At 38.3% G+C, this 22,845-nt stretch overlaps 1 protein-coding gene across 20 annotated transcripts in view; it reads left to right on the forward strand.

Moving 5' to 3' along the window:
- C2CD5 (C2 calcium dependent domain containing 5) overlaps positions 1-22,845 on the forward strand; it is a 114,047-nt gene that overhangs the window by 35,202 nt on the left and 56,000 nt on the right. For 11 of the 20 annotated variants that reach the window (XM_054036619.1, XM_054036647.1, XM_054036697.1 and 8 more), the window contains one exon: positions 10,827-10,935. In XM_054036619.1, coding sequence (XP_053892594.1) covers positions 10,827-10,935 — 109 coding nt within the window. Of the gene's footprint in view, positions 1-3,822; positions 3,856-10,826; positions 10,936-22,845 lie in introns of all 20 variants that reach the window. The other 9 variants (XM_054036609.1, XM_054036730.1, XM_054036628.1 and 6 more) reach the window with 1 other exon arrangement.

The following is a 22,845-nucleotide window of genomic DNA, read 5'->3' on the forward strand; positions in this document are numbered from 1 at the left end:
ATCCAACTTCCCCAGTTTTTGTGGACTGTTTATCTCATTTTTGTTGGGCATGGGCCTGTATTGCCTCAGATTGCTGGGTGCTACGCATGATAGCACTGGAATACACTCTTCAGTTCAGTTGTGTGCCCCCACCACCCGTCCCTCTTCAGGGAGCCTTCTCACAAGGAACTTCTAGCCCAAGAGGTGCAGTCGCTCGTAAGGGTGGGAGCCGTGGAAGAGGTTCCACTGGAATTAACGGAAATAGAATCCCCGGCCCCTTATTTCCTAATGTCAAAAGTCAGTGGCAGTCTCAGACCAATTCTGGACCTGTGAAAACTTAACTTATTCATGAAGAAACTAAAGTTTCACGTGGTCTCTTTGGCTTGCATCATCCCCTCCCTGGATCCTGGGGACTGGTACACTGCCCTTGATTTTGAAGGACACCTACTTCCGTATCTCAGTCTCTTTCAGGGACACAGAAGATTGAATCTCATGCACTACCAGTACCGGTGCTCCCATACGGCCTATCAGGGGCACCTTGGGTGTTCACAAAGTGCATGGCAGTTGTTTCAGCTTTCCTGAGGAGACAGGGTGTCCAGGTCTACCCTTTCCACGACGACTGGCTGGTCACAGGTTCATACCAAGATCCAAGTGGAGCCCAATGTAAAGTTAATACAGTCAACAATCCAGAACTTAGGTCTGCTAATAAATGTGCAGAAGTTTACTCTCTCCCCATTTCAAAGCATAGAGTTTATCGGGACGATCCTCAGGTCGGTCCAAGCCAGAGCCTTCCTCCCAGAAGCATGATTTCAAGCAATAGGGTTGCTTATAGAGAGCCTTAGAAATCACCCCATCACCACAGCCAGAAACTGCTTGAAGCTCCTGAGCCACATGGCATCATGCACCTAAGTGATGCAGCATGCGAGACTTCGGCTCAGGTCTCTCCAGGCGTGGCTGGCATCTGTATACTCACGGAGCTGACACCATTTAGATGCAGTCATCGCAGTTCCTTCATCTGTGATTGCTTCCCTCCATTGGTGGCTAGACCCACTGGCAGTGTGTGCAGAAGTCCCATTTTCAAGACCCCAACCATCAGTGTTTCTTGTCACAGATAGCTCAGCATCCGGCTGGGTTACTCACTTGGGATCCCTCAGAACTCCGGGCCTCTGGTCTTCAGAAGAGCTCTTGCTACATATCAACGTCAGGGAGCTCAGGGCAGTTTGCCTGGCCTACCAGGCATTCCAGCCCCATGTGGCGGGCAAGTGTGTGTCAGTTCTTAAAGACAACACAATGGCGATGTTTTATATCAACAGGCAGAGAGGAGCACACTCCTTTCACCTGTGCCAGGAAGCACTGCATAGCCCACTCAATCCACCTTGGGGCCTCTGATCTGTCAGAATCACAGAATGAACTAGCAGATCACTTTATAGCTACTTCTTCAACCACCACGAATGGTCCATTCGTCCAGATGTTGTGAAAGTCACTTTCCAGAAGTGGGGAGCTCCCCAGATCGGTTTGTGATGAAACACAACAGGAAATGTCTCCAATTCTACTCCTTTCTGGGTCACAGCTCCAGGTCTCTTGCAGACGCTTCCTCCTCCCTTGGACAGGTCATCTCTTTTACATATTTCCTCCCATTCCTCTCATGCACAAGGCCTTGATGAGGATCAGAAGGGACAAAGCAGGAGTCATCCTGATAACCCCTGCCTGGCCTCACTAGCATTGGTTTACCATGCTCCTAGACCTTTCAGTGGAAACACCAATCCGTCTACCTCTGTTTCTAGACCTAATCTTCCAGGACCACGGCTGCCTGTGTCACCTGAATCTCGAGTCCCTCATCTCTTGGCATGGAAGCTCCATGGCTGAACCCCTCAGAGCTAGCATGCTCGGGCCGGTTTGTGAGGTACTTCTGGAAAACCATCCACTAGAGTCACTTACCTGGCAAAGTGGAAAAGGTTCTTGATCAGGTATATGCAGAAGGGTGTCTGACCTATGCAATCAACAATGCCATTCATTCTAGATTACTTACTCCACCTGAAACAAGGCCTAACTGTGTCATCTATTAGGGTCCATTTGGCTGCAATCTCAGCTTTTCACCCATGGGAGAATGGCTGTTCTGTATTCTCAAACTCCATCTGTAGTTGGTTTCTTAAGGGCTGTGAGATAGTGTACCCCCGGGTATGACAAACAGTCCCTCTGTGAGATCTCAACTTGGAATTGTCAAGACTGACAGGATCCCCATGTGAGCTGCTGGCAATGTACTCTCTGCTCTACCTGTCCTGGAAGGTGACCTTCTTGGTAGCCATTACTTCTGCCAAAAGGGTCTTGGGGATTCAGGCCCTCATTTCAGAACCACCTTACACAATATTCTTCAAGGACAAGGTCCAATTGCATCCACATCTGGCTTTCTTTCCAAAGGTGGTTTCACAATTCCATAGTAACCAGGATATCTTCCAACTGGTCTTCAATCTGAAACCACGTGCCAACAGACAGGAACAGAGACTCCACGGGCTGGACATTAGACGTGCATTAGCCTTATTCATAGAAAGAACTAAATCATGTCAGAAATCCACTCAACTATTCATGGCCATTGCAGACAGGATGAAAGGTCTTCCAGTCTCAGCCAAAAGAATTTCATCATGGTTCACTTCCTGTATGTGCACATGCAACGACCTGGCAAAGATCCCAGCCCTGACGGCACATTCCACAAGGGTCAAAGCATCTTTGGAAGCATTCGTGGCACAAGTTACTATCCATGACACTTGTAGAGTGGCAACGTGGTCGTCAGTTCACACTTTTGCGTCTCACTATGCCATCACCCAACAGGCTAGAGATGATGCTGGATTTGGCCGAGTAGTGCTATAATCAGCATGCCAGTAAACTCTGAACCCCATCTGCACAACTGCTTGGGAGTCACCTACATTGGAATGAACATGAGCAAGCACTCAAAGAAAAAGGGGTTATTAACCTTCCATAACTGTTGTTCTTTGAAATGTGTTGCTCATGTCCATTCCAAAACTCTTCCTCCTACCCCTCTGTCGGAGTTAGCCAGAAAAAAGGAACTGAGGGACCTATGGCTCAGCGGGACCCTTTATACCAGCGCTGTGAATGCACGAGTCCAGGGGGCACCAGTGCTTACCTGATGGTTATCACTGAGGGAAAAACTTTCTGGTGGCAGTGCCCGGGGAAGCACATACCTACAATGGAATGGACATGAGCAACACATCTCGAAGAACAACAGTTACGGAAGGTTAGTCACTGTTTTGTTGTTGTTGTTGTTTTAACTGAAAATTGAAGAAACGCATGGTAAAAAAAAAACTGGTGTGTGTATTTAACTGTCAGATTTATACACACACACACACACACGTATTATATATTATACCATGTATTATATTGCAATTCTCAAAACATATTTTATAATTTAACACTGGCTACATCTACACTAGAAGTGCTACAGTGGCGCAGCTGTGGTGAAGATGCTCTAGCCGAAGGGAGAGAGCTTTCCCATCAGATGTGGTAGCTATAGCATTGTCTACACTGGCGTTCAGGTCAGTATAACTTATGTTGCTTAGGGATGTGGAGTATTCACACCCCTGAGCAATGTAAGTTTTACCAAGGTAAGATCTAGTGTAGACAAGGTCACTATCCAGAGTCTCTAGAGGAATAGAGAATGGAGACCAGTTTTCATTTAGTAAGGGCTTTGATCTAGCCGAATTACATACTTGATGCCAAATGTATGTCCAGTCAAAAACACAAATGAAATATACTTTTTTTTTTAATGAATAGCTACTTATATGAGAAAGTGGATGATTGTCTTTTCATATTTTGTTGTCCATTGCTAAGGAAGGATCGCCTCATAGGTTCTGTCGAAGGCGGGTATGTTTCAAAATATTGTGTGACCTTTTTCTTTGAGTTCTTTTTTTCTTGTATTGAAGACTTTTCTAATTTTGAACTATCATTTTAAAATCGTGTTTTCTTTTTTGCAAGGTTTTGCCAGATTTCTTTGTGATCTTGTTGATGTGGGGTTTTGATATTTTTTGTTTTAATTTCAAGAACATTTAGCAAACCAACATACTTCTGCTTAACTAATATTTGGCATGATTGTACATTTCACTTAAAATTTTCATTTATATTTTAATACAAGTACATAGCTTTTGCTTGTAATGCTTCAGTTTGGAAATAAACTAACACTTTTTAAAAGCTTTTCCCTGTGTGCCCTTGTTTGTGTTAGCATATGAGATATTCTGTGGCTGTAGATCTATCATTTCAATAAAAAAGCATCTGAAAAACAAGATTTTTAAAAGATCAAGCAAATGCTAGGCACATGTAGCGTTTCAGTGTGAGAGTTTGTTTTTATTATTTATACTGTTTTAATAACACATAGCTTTATAATACCTAGTGAAGAAGAATCATGTTATAAAAAGTAGGGCTGTCAAGGAATTAAAAAAAATTAATCGTGCTGTTATACAATAATAGAATACCATTTATTTAAATATTTTTGGATGTTTTCTACATTTTCAAACATATGTCCCTTCATGTTTCAGCTACCATTCCAGAGGACATAGACTGATTTTGTTTTTTTGGTGGTGCGGGTTCTGTAGTTTCCACGTCAGAGTGTTGCTCTTTTAATCTGAAAGCATGCTCCACACCTTGTCCCTCTCAGATTTTGGACAGCACTTCAGATTCTTAAACCTTGGGTCAAGTGCTGTATCTATCCTTAGAAATCTCATTGGTACATTCTTGTGTTTTGTCAAATCTCCAGTGAAAGTATTCTTAAATAGAATAACATGTGCTGGGTCATCGTCCGAGACTGCTATAACCTGAAATATATGGCAGAATGCGGGTAAAACAGAGCAGGAGGCATAAAATTCTCCCCCAAGGAATTCAGTCACTAATTTAATAAATGCATTATAAGCATGGAAGCATGTCCTCTGGAATGGTGGCCAAAGCATGAACAGGCATACGAATGTTTAGCATATCTAGCACGTAATACCTTGCAGTGCCGATACAAAAGTGCCATGCGAACACCTGTTCTCACTTTCAGGTGACATTGTAAATAAGAAGCGGGCAGGATTATCTCCCATATATGCAGGGGTGAAAGTAACTTAAAGGATTTACCGGTACGCAGGACTCCTGAGCAGGGGTGTGGCCTCAACCAGAAGAGGCGGGGCCTTTCAAGATTTAAAGGCCCTGGGGCTGGGAGCCCCAGGGCCTTTAAATCACCCAGGAGCTACCAGCGGCAGAGATGGCTGGGAGCCCCGGGGCTCGGGGGCGAATTAAAGGGCCCAGGTCTCCGACCACCACGGAGCTCCGGGCCCTTTAAATCGCCGCTACCCTGGGGTGGCAGGAGTCAGGTGGAGATTTAAAGGGCCTGGTGCTCCTGCCACTGTGGGGAGGCTCCGGCTGCTTCGAGGAGCCCCGGGCCCTTTAAAGCGCTGCCGGAGCTCCGGCAGCGGGGCTCAGGCGGTGCTTTAAAGGGCCCGGGGCTCCCTGCAGCGGCTGGAGCCCTGGGCCCTTTAAATCACCGCCGGAGAAGCTGGTCCAGTCCGGCACGGCATACCGGCTCTTGTCACTATGCCGTACCGTATCGTACTGGCTTACTTTCACCTCTGCATATATGTAAATAGACTTGTTTGTCTTAGCGGTTGGCTGAACAAGAAGTAGGACTGAATGGACTTGTAGCCTCTAAAGTTATACACTGTTTTGTGTTTGAGTGCAATTTATGTAACAAAAAATCTTCATTTGTAAATTGCACTTTCACGATAAGGAGATTGAACTACAGTGCTTGTATGAGGTGAATTAAAAAATACAATTTCTTTTATCATTTTTACTGTGCAAATATTAAAAAATAATAATAGAAAGTGAGCACGATATACTTTGTATTCTGTGTTGTAATTAAAGTCAACATATTTTAAAATGTAGAAAAATATCCAAAAATATTTAATAAATTTCAATTGGCATGCCATTGTTTAACAGTGCGATTAAAACTGCGATTAATTGCGATTCATTTTTAATCACAATTTTTTTTTTGAGTTAATCACGTGAGTTAACTGTGATTAATGGACAGCCCTAATAAAAAGGGTTATATAAGATTATGCCTTTAGGGATAGAGCAGATCATGTGGAATATTAGTTGAGTATCGTAACTGTGATAGTATTCTACTGCCAAGAGCCTTGGGTTTGAGATGCCTTTAGCTACACATTTTCCCATCTTTCTGCAGCATCAAAAAATGACTAGGGGCAGGTAGAGAAGGAGAGTTGTATCTGAAAGGGTTTCAGGAGCTTATAAATTGTCCTACGTATGTATAAGATTATATACCTACATTGTAAGTACTGGTCAGTGTTGCTTAAGATGACATTAACGTTTTGTATTTAGAAAAACGTGTCACAGTAAATTTGCTATGCACATTGTTTCTTTATATGTTGGAAGTGCAGAAAAGTCTCTTGTGGAAATGTAGAGTCTCTTAGTGCAATTTAGTTGATATACTGTGTGAGAATTAGGGAATTTTAAAGAAAGTTCCTTTATCTGGACTAGGGCAATCATATTTCAAGTTCCCAAATAAAGGATTCTGCAGGTGGGGCTGGAGGGAGGATACATTTGGGGGTGCTGGAGGTTGTACTTGGAAGGAATTTTGGGGGGGGGGGTTCCAGAGGGGTGTCTGTGTGTACTGGTAAGGGGTATTGGGGGAGTGCCAGAGGGGGTATCTGTGGTCTCACAGTCGAGGTGTGGGGGGCAGTGTTGTGTTCCCTGTCTTGGTGGCATGGCGGCTGGATCGGGTCCGGGACACAGTGCCAGCCTGTCAGTCAGTGCTTCCCTGTGGGCCTCTTCTTTTCCCCAGGGCAGGGAGCTGGGACTTAGCCCTTTCACCCCTCCCATCCCGGCCCTGAGTACCTGTAGCAGGGCAGTCAAGAGGTGCTTGGCGGCTCCGCTTACCTGGCGGGCCAGGATGGGGCAAACTAACTGGCAACTGCGGATGCGGAGGAGGGATCAATTGGGGTTCAGAAGCGGCTTTTTCAGAGCTGCAATGTCTGGTCTGCAAGGAAAAATCCAGGACATTTCCTCTTATTTCAGAAATCTGCCAGACGGCGATCAGCGGGCCAAAAAAGAGGTCATATCTGGGAAAACCCGGATGTATGGGAACCCTAATCTGGACATTTCCAGGGGTTTTTTAGGGATCATATTGTTGGGTTTTTTACTCAAGTAACCTGAACTTCAAAACAGCAAAGATTTTGATGGAAGGATAATCTTGATAACAATTCTGCTGTGAAAATATATAGCTGTCTTGTATTATCCTCTCTATATACACATATATTAATTTTTATATTATGTTTTTAGTGACAGGATGTATATTCACAGTATTTGCAACTGTAACACAGTTTTATGTACAAATGTATATACTTTGTACATATTTTTGTACAAGTGTCTGTATCTATTTCTATATAAGACTTGATCCTCTTGCCGTCCTTCTCAGTGGACAAACTCCAGATGACTTTAATGGTGCAGGATTAAGCCCACATTTCTTACAAAGGGAGCTACATGCTGCTCTCAGTTTCACTTGTGCAATCCTAATGATTATAGCTTAGGCTAGTGCAATGGTTCTCCAACTTCTTCATTCTGTGGATCACTTCTCTGAACCCTCTATCACCACTGCTTTGTTTTCAAATAAGATGGTCTCCATGGAGCACGGTTAGAGATCTGTCGTCCTAGTATATTTTCATTATTTTGTATTTTATATGTACTTACACATACACACTTAAATAAATGATTGGAAACACACACACATGTACATATGCACTCACTCTTACATTTTATAGACATTGTAGAAGTAGTATGTGATACATAAGTATGAATGAAGAGCTTATTGCAAGCTCATCAAATTGACCAGGAGTGGCAGTTTTAAAGTAACTGTCTAGAAGCAGTTATTGCTTTCAACCAGTGCCAGTATTCCTCCAGTATCTATGCTGTTCTGTGCAAAATACATGCCTGCTGGTTTCAGGTGGATTTACTGCTACCCGTGCTACCGCAGCTATACTGCTATTTGTACTTATGCTAGCTCTCACTTAGTTTGCGCGAGTGTGTGTACACAAGCAGGGGAATCATGCCCCTAGTTCCTAATGTAGACATAGCATAAGAGGTAATACAATGATAGTGTGAAGTAGTATTGGCAAAATGATCAGTATTGTCAGTTGGTTAGCTAGTTCGTTTGTGAAATAAATTACAGTTCTTTGGTGTTCCTAAATATGGCAGATATTTGTTAGGGTTTTTTGGGCACTGTTTTATGGGTAGTCCATTGTCAGCTGTCAAATAACAGAGGAAAGAACTACTGAAATATTATAAAACATTGGTTACTATGGGATCCATATTTGACCGGGTTGTACTGTGAAAAATATACATTCAAAATTTTGCAGTATTATACAAACTAATACATACAGTATGTGGTATGGGTAAAACAATTGGCAAGGGGCACTCCAAGTTGTTTATCTCACAAATAAGATGAAACTTCCTCAGTTTTATAAGAGCTGAATGAGACATCACTCTTAGGAAAATAAGAGCACTTGAGAACACTGAGGGTTCCTGGATGCAGTTACATAGGTTTGTTTAGGTGTCTAGAATTAATCTGACAGGATATAGTCCTCAGTTCAGCAGGATACCTAAGCACATACAGAATTTGCAGAACCTGAGTAGACACTTCAGCACATGCTTAGGTATCTTGACGATTGGGGACATAAATAACATACATTGACTAAAAATATTCCTGATTTTTTTTTTTTAATTTAAATTTACAAGTGACTAGTGGACGTACCATTTTGTTTTAATAATATGTTGTTATGGATTATCCCTGCAGAAGAAATGTCAGGAGACTGTAACTAAACTAAAAATTATCTTTAATAAATAACATTATCAAAAGGAATAAAAAAAAAGACAGAAATAATTTATACATTTCCAGATGGATAAAAGCATAATAATTAAGGTCTGCTTGTTTTTCAGTAGTGGGTAAGCATAATTTCTTTTGGTGTTTATAGTTTACTGTATTAATATAACCTAAACATAGTATGGCCTTAAATTTATTTAAAAAACCCTTTAAAATGCATATAAAATAGAAATGTTTTAAAATGCCATGTCCATTCCTCAATAGAAAAGCTCTTCTGCCAGTTTAGTTACTTAGCATCTTTAGTGTTTAAAACCAGTAAAGTTTAACTGAGCAAAACTGTCAGTTATCAACATAAAATTATTAAGAGATATTATATAGATTGATATGGAATTATGTGGGAGAAAATAAATATCAATATACTTTTCAAAGGTTCACATTCCAGTCCTTGTGTAAAGCCAGAGCAAAAGAGATTTGTGAGGGCACTAGAAAGATATTGATGGCCTGGAATCTTCCCCCTTGTAGCCTACAGGGCTCTGTATGGAGCATCTGCACACACTGTGTTGTAGTAGTGGCTGCCTGGCTCCTCCCTCTACAAACTATTGTAATCCACTGGATCCCAGCAGGTTTCAATCCCACTGTCTGTACCCTGACCAGTCCTCTGGCTTGTCTACAAGCAGCTGTATATGGCTGCAGAGTCACTCTTTGTAATCTCTCTGCTTTCTAATGCCTCCATACAACAGAAATGCAATATTTTTGATTTTCAGCAATACCCTAGGGTGACTCCAGGGTTTGAGTCTTAATCATTTTTTTTTTTAATGCCATTCATTGCCTCAGGAGATTTGATAGTCTCTGTTTAAGCTGCCCTTTGTCAGTTGACTAGAATCTGAGTGGAATGCTTAATTTAGGCAATCACTTTAAAATTACAATATTCTTTTTTAACACTTAATCAGCCATGAAAACTGTATAAAATAACCATTGTTGCATGACTCATTATTTTCTTGCCTCTCTGTTTGTAGAATTGGCAGATGGAAAGCCATCTCCTTTCCCCCATAAGTATGCTATATTTCAGTATGTATGTCTATAATTATAAAATTAAATCTGTCCATCTTGGGCCCATCTCATTTGAATGTGAGGAATTTATTTCACAGCACATACATTGTGAAAAACTATGTCAAGCCCTTAGCCTTGTTTCTCACAGAGACTGTCTTGAGTAGGTGGTCTGGACATGGTGGAGTATTGCTTTCTCATTTTTGCTGCAGATAGTAAAAAATGTGTCTAAGGAAAAGAATTTAGAATGATTGGTGATAGTGACTATTTCTTAATCTAGTAAAGAATGGTCTAATAATTGTACTTCAAAATCTTTCACTTTTATTCTAAAGACGTGAATAATTTTTGTTTTATCCAGAGCCATTGGTGCTGTCAGACCAGTCTCCGTTGGCATTTGTGTTAGATGCACTTTATCTAATAAAGTTCTCTTCATGCTTGCAGGAGCAAAAATCAGTTCCACTCAAAATTTGGATACCAAACTACCCTCAGTTGTAGTAACCAGCACTAAAAAGTGCAGAGGCATAAGTAAGTTAAATACTAAGCCTCATCACTTCAGAAAATAAATAACATTTTTATTTCACTCTTTTAGTGTACCTTTAAAGGAAAAAAAAAGCTAATGTAGGCTTTGTAAAGTTAACATTTTAATAAGATTTGGGTTGTTAATTAATATCCATATCCGAATGCAAATCTATGGGGGAAAAGTAATTTTACTGCTTAGAATACTTTTGCTAATACCACATTATGTTGGATACTTGAATGGCATACAAGTGATATAGTGCATAAAGCTTATAAGCTTAAAATAAGTGTTTTGCCTAATGTTAATGCTTTGCCTGTATTTCAAGGAGCATAATAAATTCCTGCATGTTGATTGACAGACAGCAATGTTTTACAGGTGGTCACCTGTTGTTTATATTTTTAATCCTAACAGGAATTTCCCTTTTTTACCTTGACGGCCTTTCCACCTGGCTTCCTTGTCCATGTTGGTGGTGTGGTCAGTGCACGCTCTGTGAAGCTTTTGGACCGCATCCACAATCCTGGTATGTTCACTAAAGAAATCTTTTTTTCAGTCATGTCTCACTGTGACCTTGGATTTCTGGATTTTTTTTTTTTTTTTTAAATAAAAAAAAATATACTAAAACAACATTGTAGTTTTCCAGATAAGAATGAGAATTTAAAAAATATTAGTTATGTGGGGAAAAGATTTTTAGTGAGAAACTCTTCAGCAATTTTTTCTTAATGTTTTTGGTGTAATGAAGCAGTAAGGGACTGAACCTAATAAAGTAGAACCAGAATTAATGCCTTTGGATTTTGAAGCTGTGGGTTAATTTTTGGCCAAGGTTTAATGTTAACTTTGATGCAATTCTGAAATGAAATGTTTTATGTGAAAGCCATGAAAGCAGATGAAATCCTTCATGTTAACTTAAAACTTTGTTTAATTTCCAGGAGTTTTTAAAAACTTTAAAGATTGCCCACAGTTTAGCTCATCCAGTGTTTTTGACTCTTAAGTGATATAAACAGAAACAACTTTTTATTTTGCAACAAGTGAAAACCTTAAAGTAATTTTCTGTAGATAATTTTTCCTTGGGAACTCCAACGCTAATGCATTTTGCATGCTCTATTTCTGGCATCAGAGTTAAGCAGCTCTTGGCTGTTAGTACTTCATCGTGGTATTATTCACTGAATCAAATGGAAAATATGCTTAAAAATAAAAGATTTGAGTTGGTCAGTTCCCCTGAAACAGAGGCAGATTAAAGAAAAATAGCATCTACTGTGGTTTTGCGTTCACTAGCCAGGAGTAATTAGCTTTTAAAATTTTTGCAAATGCATCTTTTTCAGGCATCAGTCTTTTTTTTTTTTTTTTTTTTTTTTTAAATCTTTTACCTGTCCTTGACTTCCCACACTATCTGTGATTTCTGCAAATGGGTCTAGATAACTTACATTTTATTGAGTCTTAAACCAATAACTTGAACAGAGAATGTGAAACAAAATTCACGAGTCACATAAATGTAAGAAAACTATTTTTGAGGGGTTTTTGAAGTGACTAAGTACACACATTTTCTTTTCCCTGCCTGTAATCGTCTAAGGTTTTGTTTTATTCCTATGTATGCAATAGTTAGAAGATGAAAAGAAATATCCTAATGCATTACAGGATAAATATACTCAATTTATGTATGGCCTCAACTCTCCTGACTTGCAGTTAGCTTGGGGTTTTACATACTTACCTTAAATGTGATACTAATAAATCCTTGATTATTTTACAGTGTAATAAATTATCGGTATAGTATTCTCTTTATAAAAACTTGTGTGTGTTACTTATAAGCCTGCATCAGAGCAAAAAACATTCTTAGAAGGAATGGGAAAGATATCAACTATATTCTGATATTTTCTGAAATAACATCTTGCACTATGCACATTTCTTTTTTACTGACTAACATTTGATAACAGACTGCCTGAAAGCAGGAGAAAAACTGATGGTAGATGCATATGCTGATTAAATAGTTTCTGTTTGCACACAAAAATGGCTCTAGCAGCATCTGCTGAAGAACTTTGATTGCTTCTGACAAGTGAATGTAGGATTCACGATCCATCAAATTCAGTCTCATGCCTAAGAGAGAGAGAGAAACAATTTGGAAACCCCAGTAACTGGTGTGGGAGCTATCTTAATCAGCTTTTGAGTCAAATAATAATTTGATTCAATTCCTCGCAAAGGAAACACATAAGCTGCCAAGTAAATAAACAGGAAAATGTAGAAAAGGAAAGAACATTTCAAGTGGTTGTTTGAAAACAAAACAGGAAAAAAAAACCTGGTAATTGCTATATACTGTACACTTGATCATGCCGAGTGCTATAGCATGCTCCTTACTTTCTTCCCTTTCTATTTCAACCTCTTATTAACTCTGCTGTCTGTGTCTTTCCAGTTCCTGTGGAGTGGTGTTGTCAATTGTGTTCTTGTTGGTAGTGTTTTTTTTCACTATTCTGCTCCTATAACTGATCTACTAATTTGCTGTTTTGAACTCAGCCTTTGTCGGAATTATGGGTAACACAAGATCATACAAACTGCTAGACTGGAATAGTTTCAATTCAGGTATTTTATTAGTCATTCAGTACTACATATGCTGACAGAAATTATGGCAGCTCAGTGAAGTTCTTAGAAATGTTTTGGATCATTAATTAGGTTAATTTTTCAAATTTAAATCTGTTTAGCCACCAAATAAATCAATGTCTAATTGTCATAATATTCTTTAAAAAGGTTTTCCATACATTATCAAAATGCAAAACAATGTTTTATTATAAAATAGTACTGCTAGAATTATTTAATGTCAACCTGAAAAGTTGTTGTTCAGTTGATTTTAGTGGCTTTTAATTTAATGTGACAGTTGAAATCAAATCATAAACAAAGTTTTTTGAAAGAAGGGGGTGGATTCTTGTCTACACAACCACTTCTAGCCTGTTCCAGCACTTCTTCCAAAGACTTCAGATATTGGATGAATATGTTTGCTCAAAAGAGAAGTAAAAGAAGAGACTTTGAGGACAAACTTACTACTTAGAAAGTAAAGGGTAGGGGAGGAGTCCATTGTGTGTTGGCTCATAAGTCTTGTTTTGTAAACATGTCAAGCTGACATCCCTGATGGTAATTGTTTGGTTTTCATTTATTAAAAATTCAAAGGAAAAAGTCTTATTCTTTTGTAACCTTGGGCCCAGATTCTGCCAGATCCATATATGGGCACATAGTGCCAGGAAGAGTGGCCTTCATAAGGGCCAGGTTGAATACCAGTCCCTGTGCTGGGGGAAGTTGTAGGGACTACTCCTTTCATATTCTTCTGGAGGCAAAGCCATGGCTTTTCCATCTCACATACTGGCCAGCAGAGCTTGCCAGCTGCTGTGACTTTTAGAATGGGCCACATAAAAGGATGTAGTGGTGAGCAAGCAGCCTCTGAGCATCTGGGAGTTTGAGGGAAACATTTTACCTCCTCTTGCTATGCTTAGGGCATAAGTCCATGCCATTCCTTATTATGGGCTGTGCGTAAATAGTACAGTCTTGCCTGTAGATGTCAGTGGACCTGTAATATTTCCAAATTAATGAATCCGCTTTGAGAGGCTCCATAGAAGACGAGGAAGAACTTGGTAGAGTAGAGGAAGCTCCACCAGATAATGGAAAAAAAACAGTTAGGTACTGTAGCAGCAGAACTATGACAGGACGGAATCTAAGACACTTGTGCAGATCCAGTGGGCTGAGTTGATTATGTCAAAGGCAGTACTGAGGCCAAACTGAATGAGAAGAGAGAAGAGTCATCATCAAGTGAAAGGAAGTTGTTGATTAGAGACCACTTTCCATGTACTAAATTATATATAGTTTTAATATGTGCATTTTTGTTTGTTTTTGTTTTTATTTGTTTAACACACTTATTACACACATTTCATCTTCCCTGTCAGGAACTGCTCCAACAGAATCTCCGTAACTCCAGTGACCTGAAAGACAGACAAAAGGAGAAAATAGTGTTAGGAAAAAGCCTGGGGATCCCCTATCTTCATAGCCCCAAAACACTTCTTTATAAACTTATTTTTGATGTTTGAAAATCCTCCAGAAGTCTAGTTTTGTATTTGAGGTGATGGGGAGATAACTTGACTGGGTTTTGATCCCATAGCTACAGTAACTAAACACATAAACAGAGTTTTTTTTTCACAGTAATCAAATTTGTATTGAACATGTGAATTGCATTTCATGTTGCCATCTGGTGTTCAAAGGTGACAATGGAAAATTCAGTACAATAGAAAATGGCATAGCATGTTCATAGCTGTCAAACATCAGAACATGTAGAAACAGCAAGATTTTAAGTGTGAGCACTGGTACCCTTTTCCTTTAAAATCTCTGATTTGAGCTGTAATATTTGTGTGTGCTGGTGTGACTATTCAGAGTTAAGGCAGCTGTCAGAGGGTTATGTGACTGGAGTAAGAATCCTTTCTACACCTAAATGGACCTTCGGCTGTCCAAAATTAGTTAGTAAAATTTGTGGGTTTTAAACTTTTTATAATATTAATTAAAAATGATAATTTTCTACAGACATGTTTTGGAGGGTTGAATCTCCCTTTCATTTTTATGGCTAATGACAATGTTGTTTCAATGTTTATTTGTACGTCAGCTGTACCCTGAAATTAATGAGATTATTTTTTTGGAAATCTTCATTACTTTCCTTACAGATAATTTTGATTCAGTGGCTAGATTATCTGGCAGATGTTAGTTATTTCTTTTGTTTCATTGTATGTTTAGATTCAAGATTTATAATTCAGTAAACAGTGACTTAAAAAAGAGACAATTTATTTAGTTTTAATCTCTACTTAAAGTGATTCTGTTATGAGCCAAGTACACTGATTTTAAAACTCTCCTTAAGTTAAAGCTTTGCATAAATTCTTTGGGGGTCAAATTCTCTTTTCAGTGCACCTACAAAACTCTATTAAGTCAGTGTAGTTGCACCATTATGACAAAGATCACAGTTTGTGTTTGCATAATTAAATGGAAAAGTGGCAGATCACTGCTTTCCCATTATTACATAAAATCATTATTCGTACACAAGGACTCTTTAGGTTTGGAAATATGGGGCCTGATCAAAGCCTACTGAAGTCCATGTGAATTCCCTCATTGACTTCATTGGGTATTGGATCAGACCTAAGATGATAGAGGATGATGGGGCAATGGTGGAAATATGTGAAAGTCTCAAAAGGACAATTAGAAAAGAACTAAAATGGGCCCAGAAGAAATCATTGAATATAAACCTTAGAAAACTTTCAGGAAAGTGTAGCTAAATGTGTAGTTAAAACTACCCACAGGCAGTTTACTTATGCAACTAGAACTGAGATGACAGATAACCCAAGGTCTTACTGACCTTGGCAGCGTTACAGAAATGACTCTGTAAACATTAACGATCCTTGAATAATTTTTCCAATCTATTAGACATAACAGATTTTCCTTCCACTTGTTTTTCTATCTGCTGTTTTTCTGCTTAATCTCGATTTTCTTTTAAAACAAATATTTATAATGCACTGTGCAATGTAATTTCCACTCCAGATTTATCTTAAAATTTTTATGTCCTACCTTTAATTTTTCTAGAGATACTGTAGCTATTCAGGGTTGTATTCCTTGTCTCTTGAATAGAATTGTGGTTGACTCCACTAAACAATGTAACTCTGACTTTATGCAGTAGTACTTTATTCAGTGTTTTTAAAGAACTGCAAGAGATAGTTAGCTTGTTAATATATACTCACTTAGGGCCTGATCCAACTCTCATTGAAGTCAATAGAAATGCTTCCATTAACTTCACTGGGCATTAGATTTGGACATTTAGAGTAGGGATCCTTGCCTTTTTTATACAAGAGCATACTGTGGCACCAACAGCTGTGATTGTGAAGTCTTTGTGAACATAATGTGTAAAAGCATCAGGACCTTAAACATGCATAGGAAGTGTAGAGGTAACATATCCTTGTGAACAAATCCATCTTATTTCTGTAGCTGTGTGCTGACGTAAGTTGCCTCTTTCTTGCTGACTACTGTGTATAGTGTTCTTTCTATATAAGATTTTTAGAGTTCCTACTCTGTATTGGTGTCAGTATGAGAAGTTGAGTCTCTCTGTGTTTGCAATTCTATGTATAGTCTTCATAAAATAGTTTTAGGATTGCATGTTTCTGATTCCTGTCCGAAACCCATTCATTATATCAAACCAACAGGGTAACAAGCCCTGTGGATTGGGGGAAGCAGTAGAAGAGAGCTATCTTGACTTTAGTAAGGCTGTCTCATGTGATACTGTCTCGTGACCTTATAAGCAAACAAGGGAAATATAGCCTAGATAAACCTACAATAGGAGGATGAATTTCTCATTGGAAAACCCTACTCAGTAGTTATCAGTGATTCACAGTCAAGCTGAAAGAGTATATCAAGTGGGGTCCCACAGGGATCTGTCTAGGGTCTGGTTCTATTCAATATCTTCATAAATGATTTGGATAATAGCATAGAGAGTGTGCTTACAAAGTTTGCAGACGATACCAAGCTGGACAATGTTGCAGGCTCTTTGGAGGACAGGATTAGAATTCAAAATGATCTTGACAAACTGGAGAAATGGTCTGAAATAAATAGGATGAAATTCAATAAGGACAGATGCAGAGGGCTACACTTAGGAAGAAATAATCAACTGCACAAATACAAAATGGGAAATGATTGCCTAGGAAGGAGTACTGCAGAAAAAGATCAGAGAGTTATAGTGTATCACAAACTAAATATGAATTAACAATGTAATCTTGTTGCAAAAAAAGCAAACATTCTGGGGTGTATTAGCAGGAGTATTGGAAGCAAGACATGAGAAATAATTTTCTACTTTACTCAGCACTGATAAGGCCTCAACTGGAGTAAACTGGAGTACTCTGTCCAGTTCTGAGGACCACACTTCGGGAAAGATGTGGACAAATTGGAGAAAGTCCAGAGGAGAGCAATAAAAATGAAAAAAAGGTCTAGAAAACATGACCTATGAGGAAAAATTGAAAAAATTGGGTTTGTTTAATCTGGAGAAGAGAAGATGGAGGGTAGACATGATAACAGTCTTCAGGTAGGTAAAAAGTTTTGAGGAAGAGGGTGATAAATGGTTCTCCTTATCCATCTAGGACAGGACAAGAAGTAATGGTCTTAAATTGCAAAGTGGAGATTTAGGCTAGACATTAGGAAAAACTTCCTAATTGAAAGGATAGTTAAGCACTGGAACAAATTACCTAAGGAGGTTGTGGAATGTCCATCATTGGAGGTTTTTAAGAATAGGTTAGACAGATGCCTGTCAGGGATGATCTATAATATTTAATCCTGCCTCAGGCCTGGTCTACACGTTATGTGAATAACGTAGCTGAAGTCAACATACTTAGATCGACTTACTGTGGTGTCTTCACTGTGGTGAGTCGACTGCTGCCGCTCCCCCATCGATTCTGCCTGCGCCTCTCGCCAAGCTGGAGTATAAGAATCGACAGGAGAGCGCTCGGGGGTCGATTTATTGCATCTAGACTAGATGCGATAAATCGATCCCCGCTGGATCGATCGCTGCCTGCTGATCTGACTGGTAGTGAAGACATACCCTCAGTATAGAGGACTGGATTAGAGGACCTATTGAGGTCCCTTCCAGACCTACATTTCTGTCGGTCTCTGGTTATTAGGCTCTGGTTTGTTTAATCTTTTAGCCAGAGCTTGTATATAATTGGTTTTACTATACTGTTTATATACTAAATACACTTAAATAATATGGAGAGTAGAGGACAGGCTTTATCTTTTAACAGAGATGGCTCTATTTTAAAGTAATGCTGTCATTTGAAGGTGTTTTTAAATTATACTATTCATTGTGCCTGGATGATAAAACAATAGGTATATGATAAATTAGGTATCTTTCTTCAGTAACTAGTTGTGCTCCAAAGCAACAGTTGCAAACTTTGTCCCTGATATTATACTGAGATCCACTACTCCTGTGCCCTTCTGGAGTCCCCCTGACTTCATTGTGGAGATCTGTGCTAGAGGATCTTGATGCAGAGGTGTGGGGCCTTCAGCAGTATCAAGTTAATAACTGAAAGTCTGGAAAAAATGAGAAAAGAGCTAAATATTTAAGTCTGACACTTAATTTGGACCTGGTCCACTGAGAACAAATGTTTTTGGCTTTTTTAACTTTGCAAATGTAAACGTTTAAAAATTACAGCTGGTCATTCAGTTATCATTGCCATTCTTGACATTCATTGCTATAAATAATAAAATATTGTAACATTTCTGTCTTAAACCTGCAAGGGCTATTATAATCAGCAGAAAGTTTAATTTTAAAAGTGTGTATATATGAAACATACTTTCAGTGCTCTTTTTTAAATTGTTACTTGTTTATCTCGGTGAGGGTCTATATCTTCAGTACTGTTGCAATCACACCCTGTAGCAGTCTCCTTGAACTCTAAATTAGAAGATTATCTATTCATGTGTGCATTGCTGGGATTACTGGGGCTAGATTGTTTTAAAATAGGTAACAGTAACTGGTTTATTCTAGCTAATGCTGGTTACTGTCAAACCCTCAGTATGTAGATAATGTAGGATTATTTTAGTAGCAGACTGCTTGCCTGTGTTAGAGCTGGTAATGTTGTAAACAGATTATTTACTTGAACTGTTGCCAACTGATGGAGAACTAGCCCTTTGAATTTGTTTGTATTACTTATGACTTCCAAACAGACTAAATCATACTTTGTTCTGTCCAGGTGATTCCTGGTTGTATAATGCCATGATAGAACATCCTTTGTAATTTGTAGTGTGTTGCTGATGTATGAACTGTTGAGCCTTAAGGGCAGTCTTTTTTTCAGTGCCAGCAGTCAAACTGTCGTCTTCCCCTTGATATTTGGAACATTCTGCTTAGAATTCTAAAGTTAATGTAGGTTAGTTCACACCAGTGACCAATAAAAACCATCACCTATTTTAAGTGTTTAGAAGGTGTCTGTCACTTTGGTATCTAAGCATCTGGTCAAAAACTGCTTAAGTGGCATTCAAGGAGCACGTGCAGGGTGTGCTGTTAGACTGTGGAGTTGGGGTAAGGCAGTAATAGAAACCATTTAGAGTTTCAGGCTGGAGAGAGAGTCAGTCATTAGGCAGCCCAATCAGGGATGAACCCAGAGGCCAAATTTTGAATTTAAGTTTTATAATTTTATTTTAGGTTATGATACTTGCAACCTCCATGATAAGTTCTAGAACCCCTTAATAGAACTATAGCTCCATATTTCATACTTGCCTGCTCTTAAACTCAGTCCTTTTTACAAGTATACACATACCTATTAGAAAGTGCAGAAATTATGGAGATGCTAATTGCTTAAGCTGAGTTCTGTTTTACACTTAACACAGAGAATCAACTTCTTTGTTTTGTATGAAAAATATATTGTATGCTCCACAAGTATACAGCACTTACTCCTTCAATACAGAATTAATTTTCTGGGAATTTACAAGTAAATCAATTATTTAGTTTGAGTTAAAATTGATTAAACTGGGAGCTTTAAGAAATTAGACATCTGTCAGTCTTTTGTCAGTCCTAAATGAGAATAACAATTGAATAACACAGACTCTCAAACTTTTTTGTGTATGAATTATATTTGAAGAAATTAGGTTATAATTCAACTAAGTTATTAATGATTGTTGTATCTAATTGCTATGATTATGTAGGATATAGACCGGGTCAGTTCAGCAGCTCAGGTGCCTTAATCGGGGCCATTGTGTCATCAGCGATAACTAAGCTAATTATCATATATTATATGTATTATTCCTCTACACCTGATTTGCTTGTAGCAATTCATTTGTTGTAATGACTCAATGGTATGAGAAATACTAGCCACATGTGTCAGGAGTTCTCAATGGATAGATTTACTTGGCCTGTTGCTGTTCTCTAAAGATTCCATGATTGTGTACTAACATGGATATTTGGCTTAGAAAGCTCTCTGTGGCACTGCTGCTGGAGTTGCTCTATGTTTGAGACAACACTGCTGAGGGAACTGAACTAAGAGCACAGGAGGTTCCTGTAAAGCTTGGGACTCAAGAAACTGAGCTTTCCCTGCTCCATCTTCACATAGCATCGGTGTTACTAACAGTTCTCTAAACCAGTCGGTGAATTTCAAAGCCAGATTCACAACTGTGATTTGGCTGCTTTGTGCTACTCTGATAATGCAAAGCAAAAGTAAACCCATCTTAAATGGTTGGTGGGTTCTGACGCTTTGCTTTGCATTGATGTACTAGTGCAGTGGTTCTCAACCAGGAGTATGTGTTCCCCTGGATGTATGCAGAGGTGTTTCAGGGGTACATCAACTTATCTAGCTATTTGCCTAGTTTTACAACAAGCTACATAAAAACACTAGCAAAGTCAGTACAGATTTAAAATTTCATACAGACAATGACTTGTTTATACTGCTCTATATACTATATACACTGAAATGTAAGTACAATATTTATATTCCAGTTAATCTATTTTATAATTATATAGTAAACATGAGAAAGTCAGCAATTTCTCAGTAATAGTGTGCTATGACACTTTTGTATTTTTATGTCTGATTTTATAAGCAAGTAGTTTTTAAGTGAGGGGAAACTTGGGGTACGCAAGACAAATCAGACTCCTGAAAGGGGAACAGCAGTCTGGAAAGGTTGAGTCACTGTGTTAGTGAATCTGCCCTTAAAATTTAAAACAACAAACAAACAAACAAAAATGTAAGGGTGATACTACTTATCTTCAGCTCATTAGAAATATTGCATGAGGGCATTCTCTTTGGGTTTCTTGTGTAGTTTTTGTACTGGAATTTTTAATAATTTTTTTTTAAAATGTAGGAAATTCCTGACCAAAAATCAAAAATTCCTGAGAGGAAATATACATATATTAAAAAAAAACTGTGTCTTTAAAAATCACTTTTACCTGATCTGGGACCACAAATACTAAAAATACCTTGATAATAATTGTAAATATGATATTGCCCTTAATTCTGAATTTTCTAGGTTTATAATAGCTGGTTTTCAGAATAATTACAACATCCCTATAATGTATTTTACCCAAAGATTAGTGTTACTTATTCTCAACAAATTCTATTTTAATGTTTTTTTGTCTGGGAATAAATATATTAGGTAGGTGCACTTTCAGTTATGCATACTGTATCTTTTTAATACAGTACTACATGTTATAAAGAAGTTTCTGATGTTCTGTTTGCCTGAATAATTTGGGACATATTAAACAAAAATGAAGTGTTGAATGTTGTCCTTCACACTATTACTTGAATTTTTATAATTCCTTCCACTCAAGGGTTTTCAAAGCACATTTCAAATATTTAGTAAACCTTTCAACACCTTTTTAAACTGGTATTTTTTAGGGCAAACTGCAGCACAAAGAAGTGATTTGCTGAAACTCACAGAGCAAACCTGTAACAGAATTGGAATTAGAACTACAGAGTCCTGCCAGTAAGAACTTCTAGGCTCCTATTCTAAACACTATTTTATCTAACTTAATCTGTCACATTTGTAAAAGTACCCATTACTGTAGTATCTAGGCGCTGAATAGGATTTAAGAGTTAAATGTGGGTGATGTACTCTCTCCCCATGGACTTAAATGTTTCAATTGAGGATGGGGGACAATTTATTTTGAATAATATGTTAAATAGCTTGGGTGCTTTATTTTAAACACAAGCTGTCTGGCGGATATTCATGATTGAAGTCTGATTTATGTGAAAAGGGATTAGCTGTAATTCACCTAAGGCATAGAGGATTTTTCCGATTTGTTTCTAAAGAGTTACTAATAGTCTAGCTTTTAGGGCCAAATCACTATATACCAATTAAATTTCAGAACTATTGTTCTGAAGCTTCCAACTTCTTTGTGTAGATGGTTACCACTCTTAAAATACTTGCTGTACTTCTGTATGCATGTTCCAAAGTATCACAAGTGCAGCCCTTGTTCTGAGTTTGTTTTTTGTTCTAACGATTGTTCTTACTTCCTGTGAGTGTCAGTTATCCATTTGAGAGATCAGTAAGGTGAAAAAATATGAATCATTGAAAGGAAATGTGATTCTATTTCAGTAAGTGGTATCTATGCCAATTTAATTTAATTCAACACAGCTTTATTTTGTATAGCATCTTTCTTACAGAATGAATCCCAAAACAATTTACAAAGTTAAATAGTAGAAAACAGCAGAGGGAGAGGGATTGTAATACAGACAAGGGATAGAAGATGATCTCCTTCTTGTTCAGTAGTCCCTAAAATAAATGAGGATGGTGAAGTAAGAATTCACCATCTCTAACCTCAAGGAATGCTAATTTAACTTATTCGCTTATTTATATTTGTATTATTGTACTGTAAATGAGCACCCACCCAGGTCTCTGGGTGTCCTTGGCAATCTTTTAAAAATACACATACTTCCGTTATCTCAAGATCAAATAAATT

The sequence above is a fragment of the Malaclemys terrapin genome, chromosome 1, assembly GCF_027887155.1.
Source record: "Malaclemys terrapin pileata isolate rMalTer1 chromosome 1, rMalTer1.hap1, whole genome shotgun sequence".
In the NCBI taxonomy this organism is placed as follows: Eukaryota; Metazoa; Chordata; order Testudines; family Emydidae; genus Malaclemys; species Malaclemys terrapin.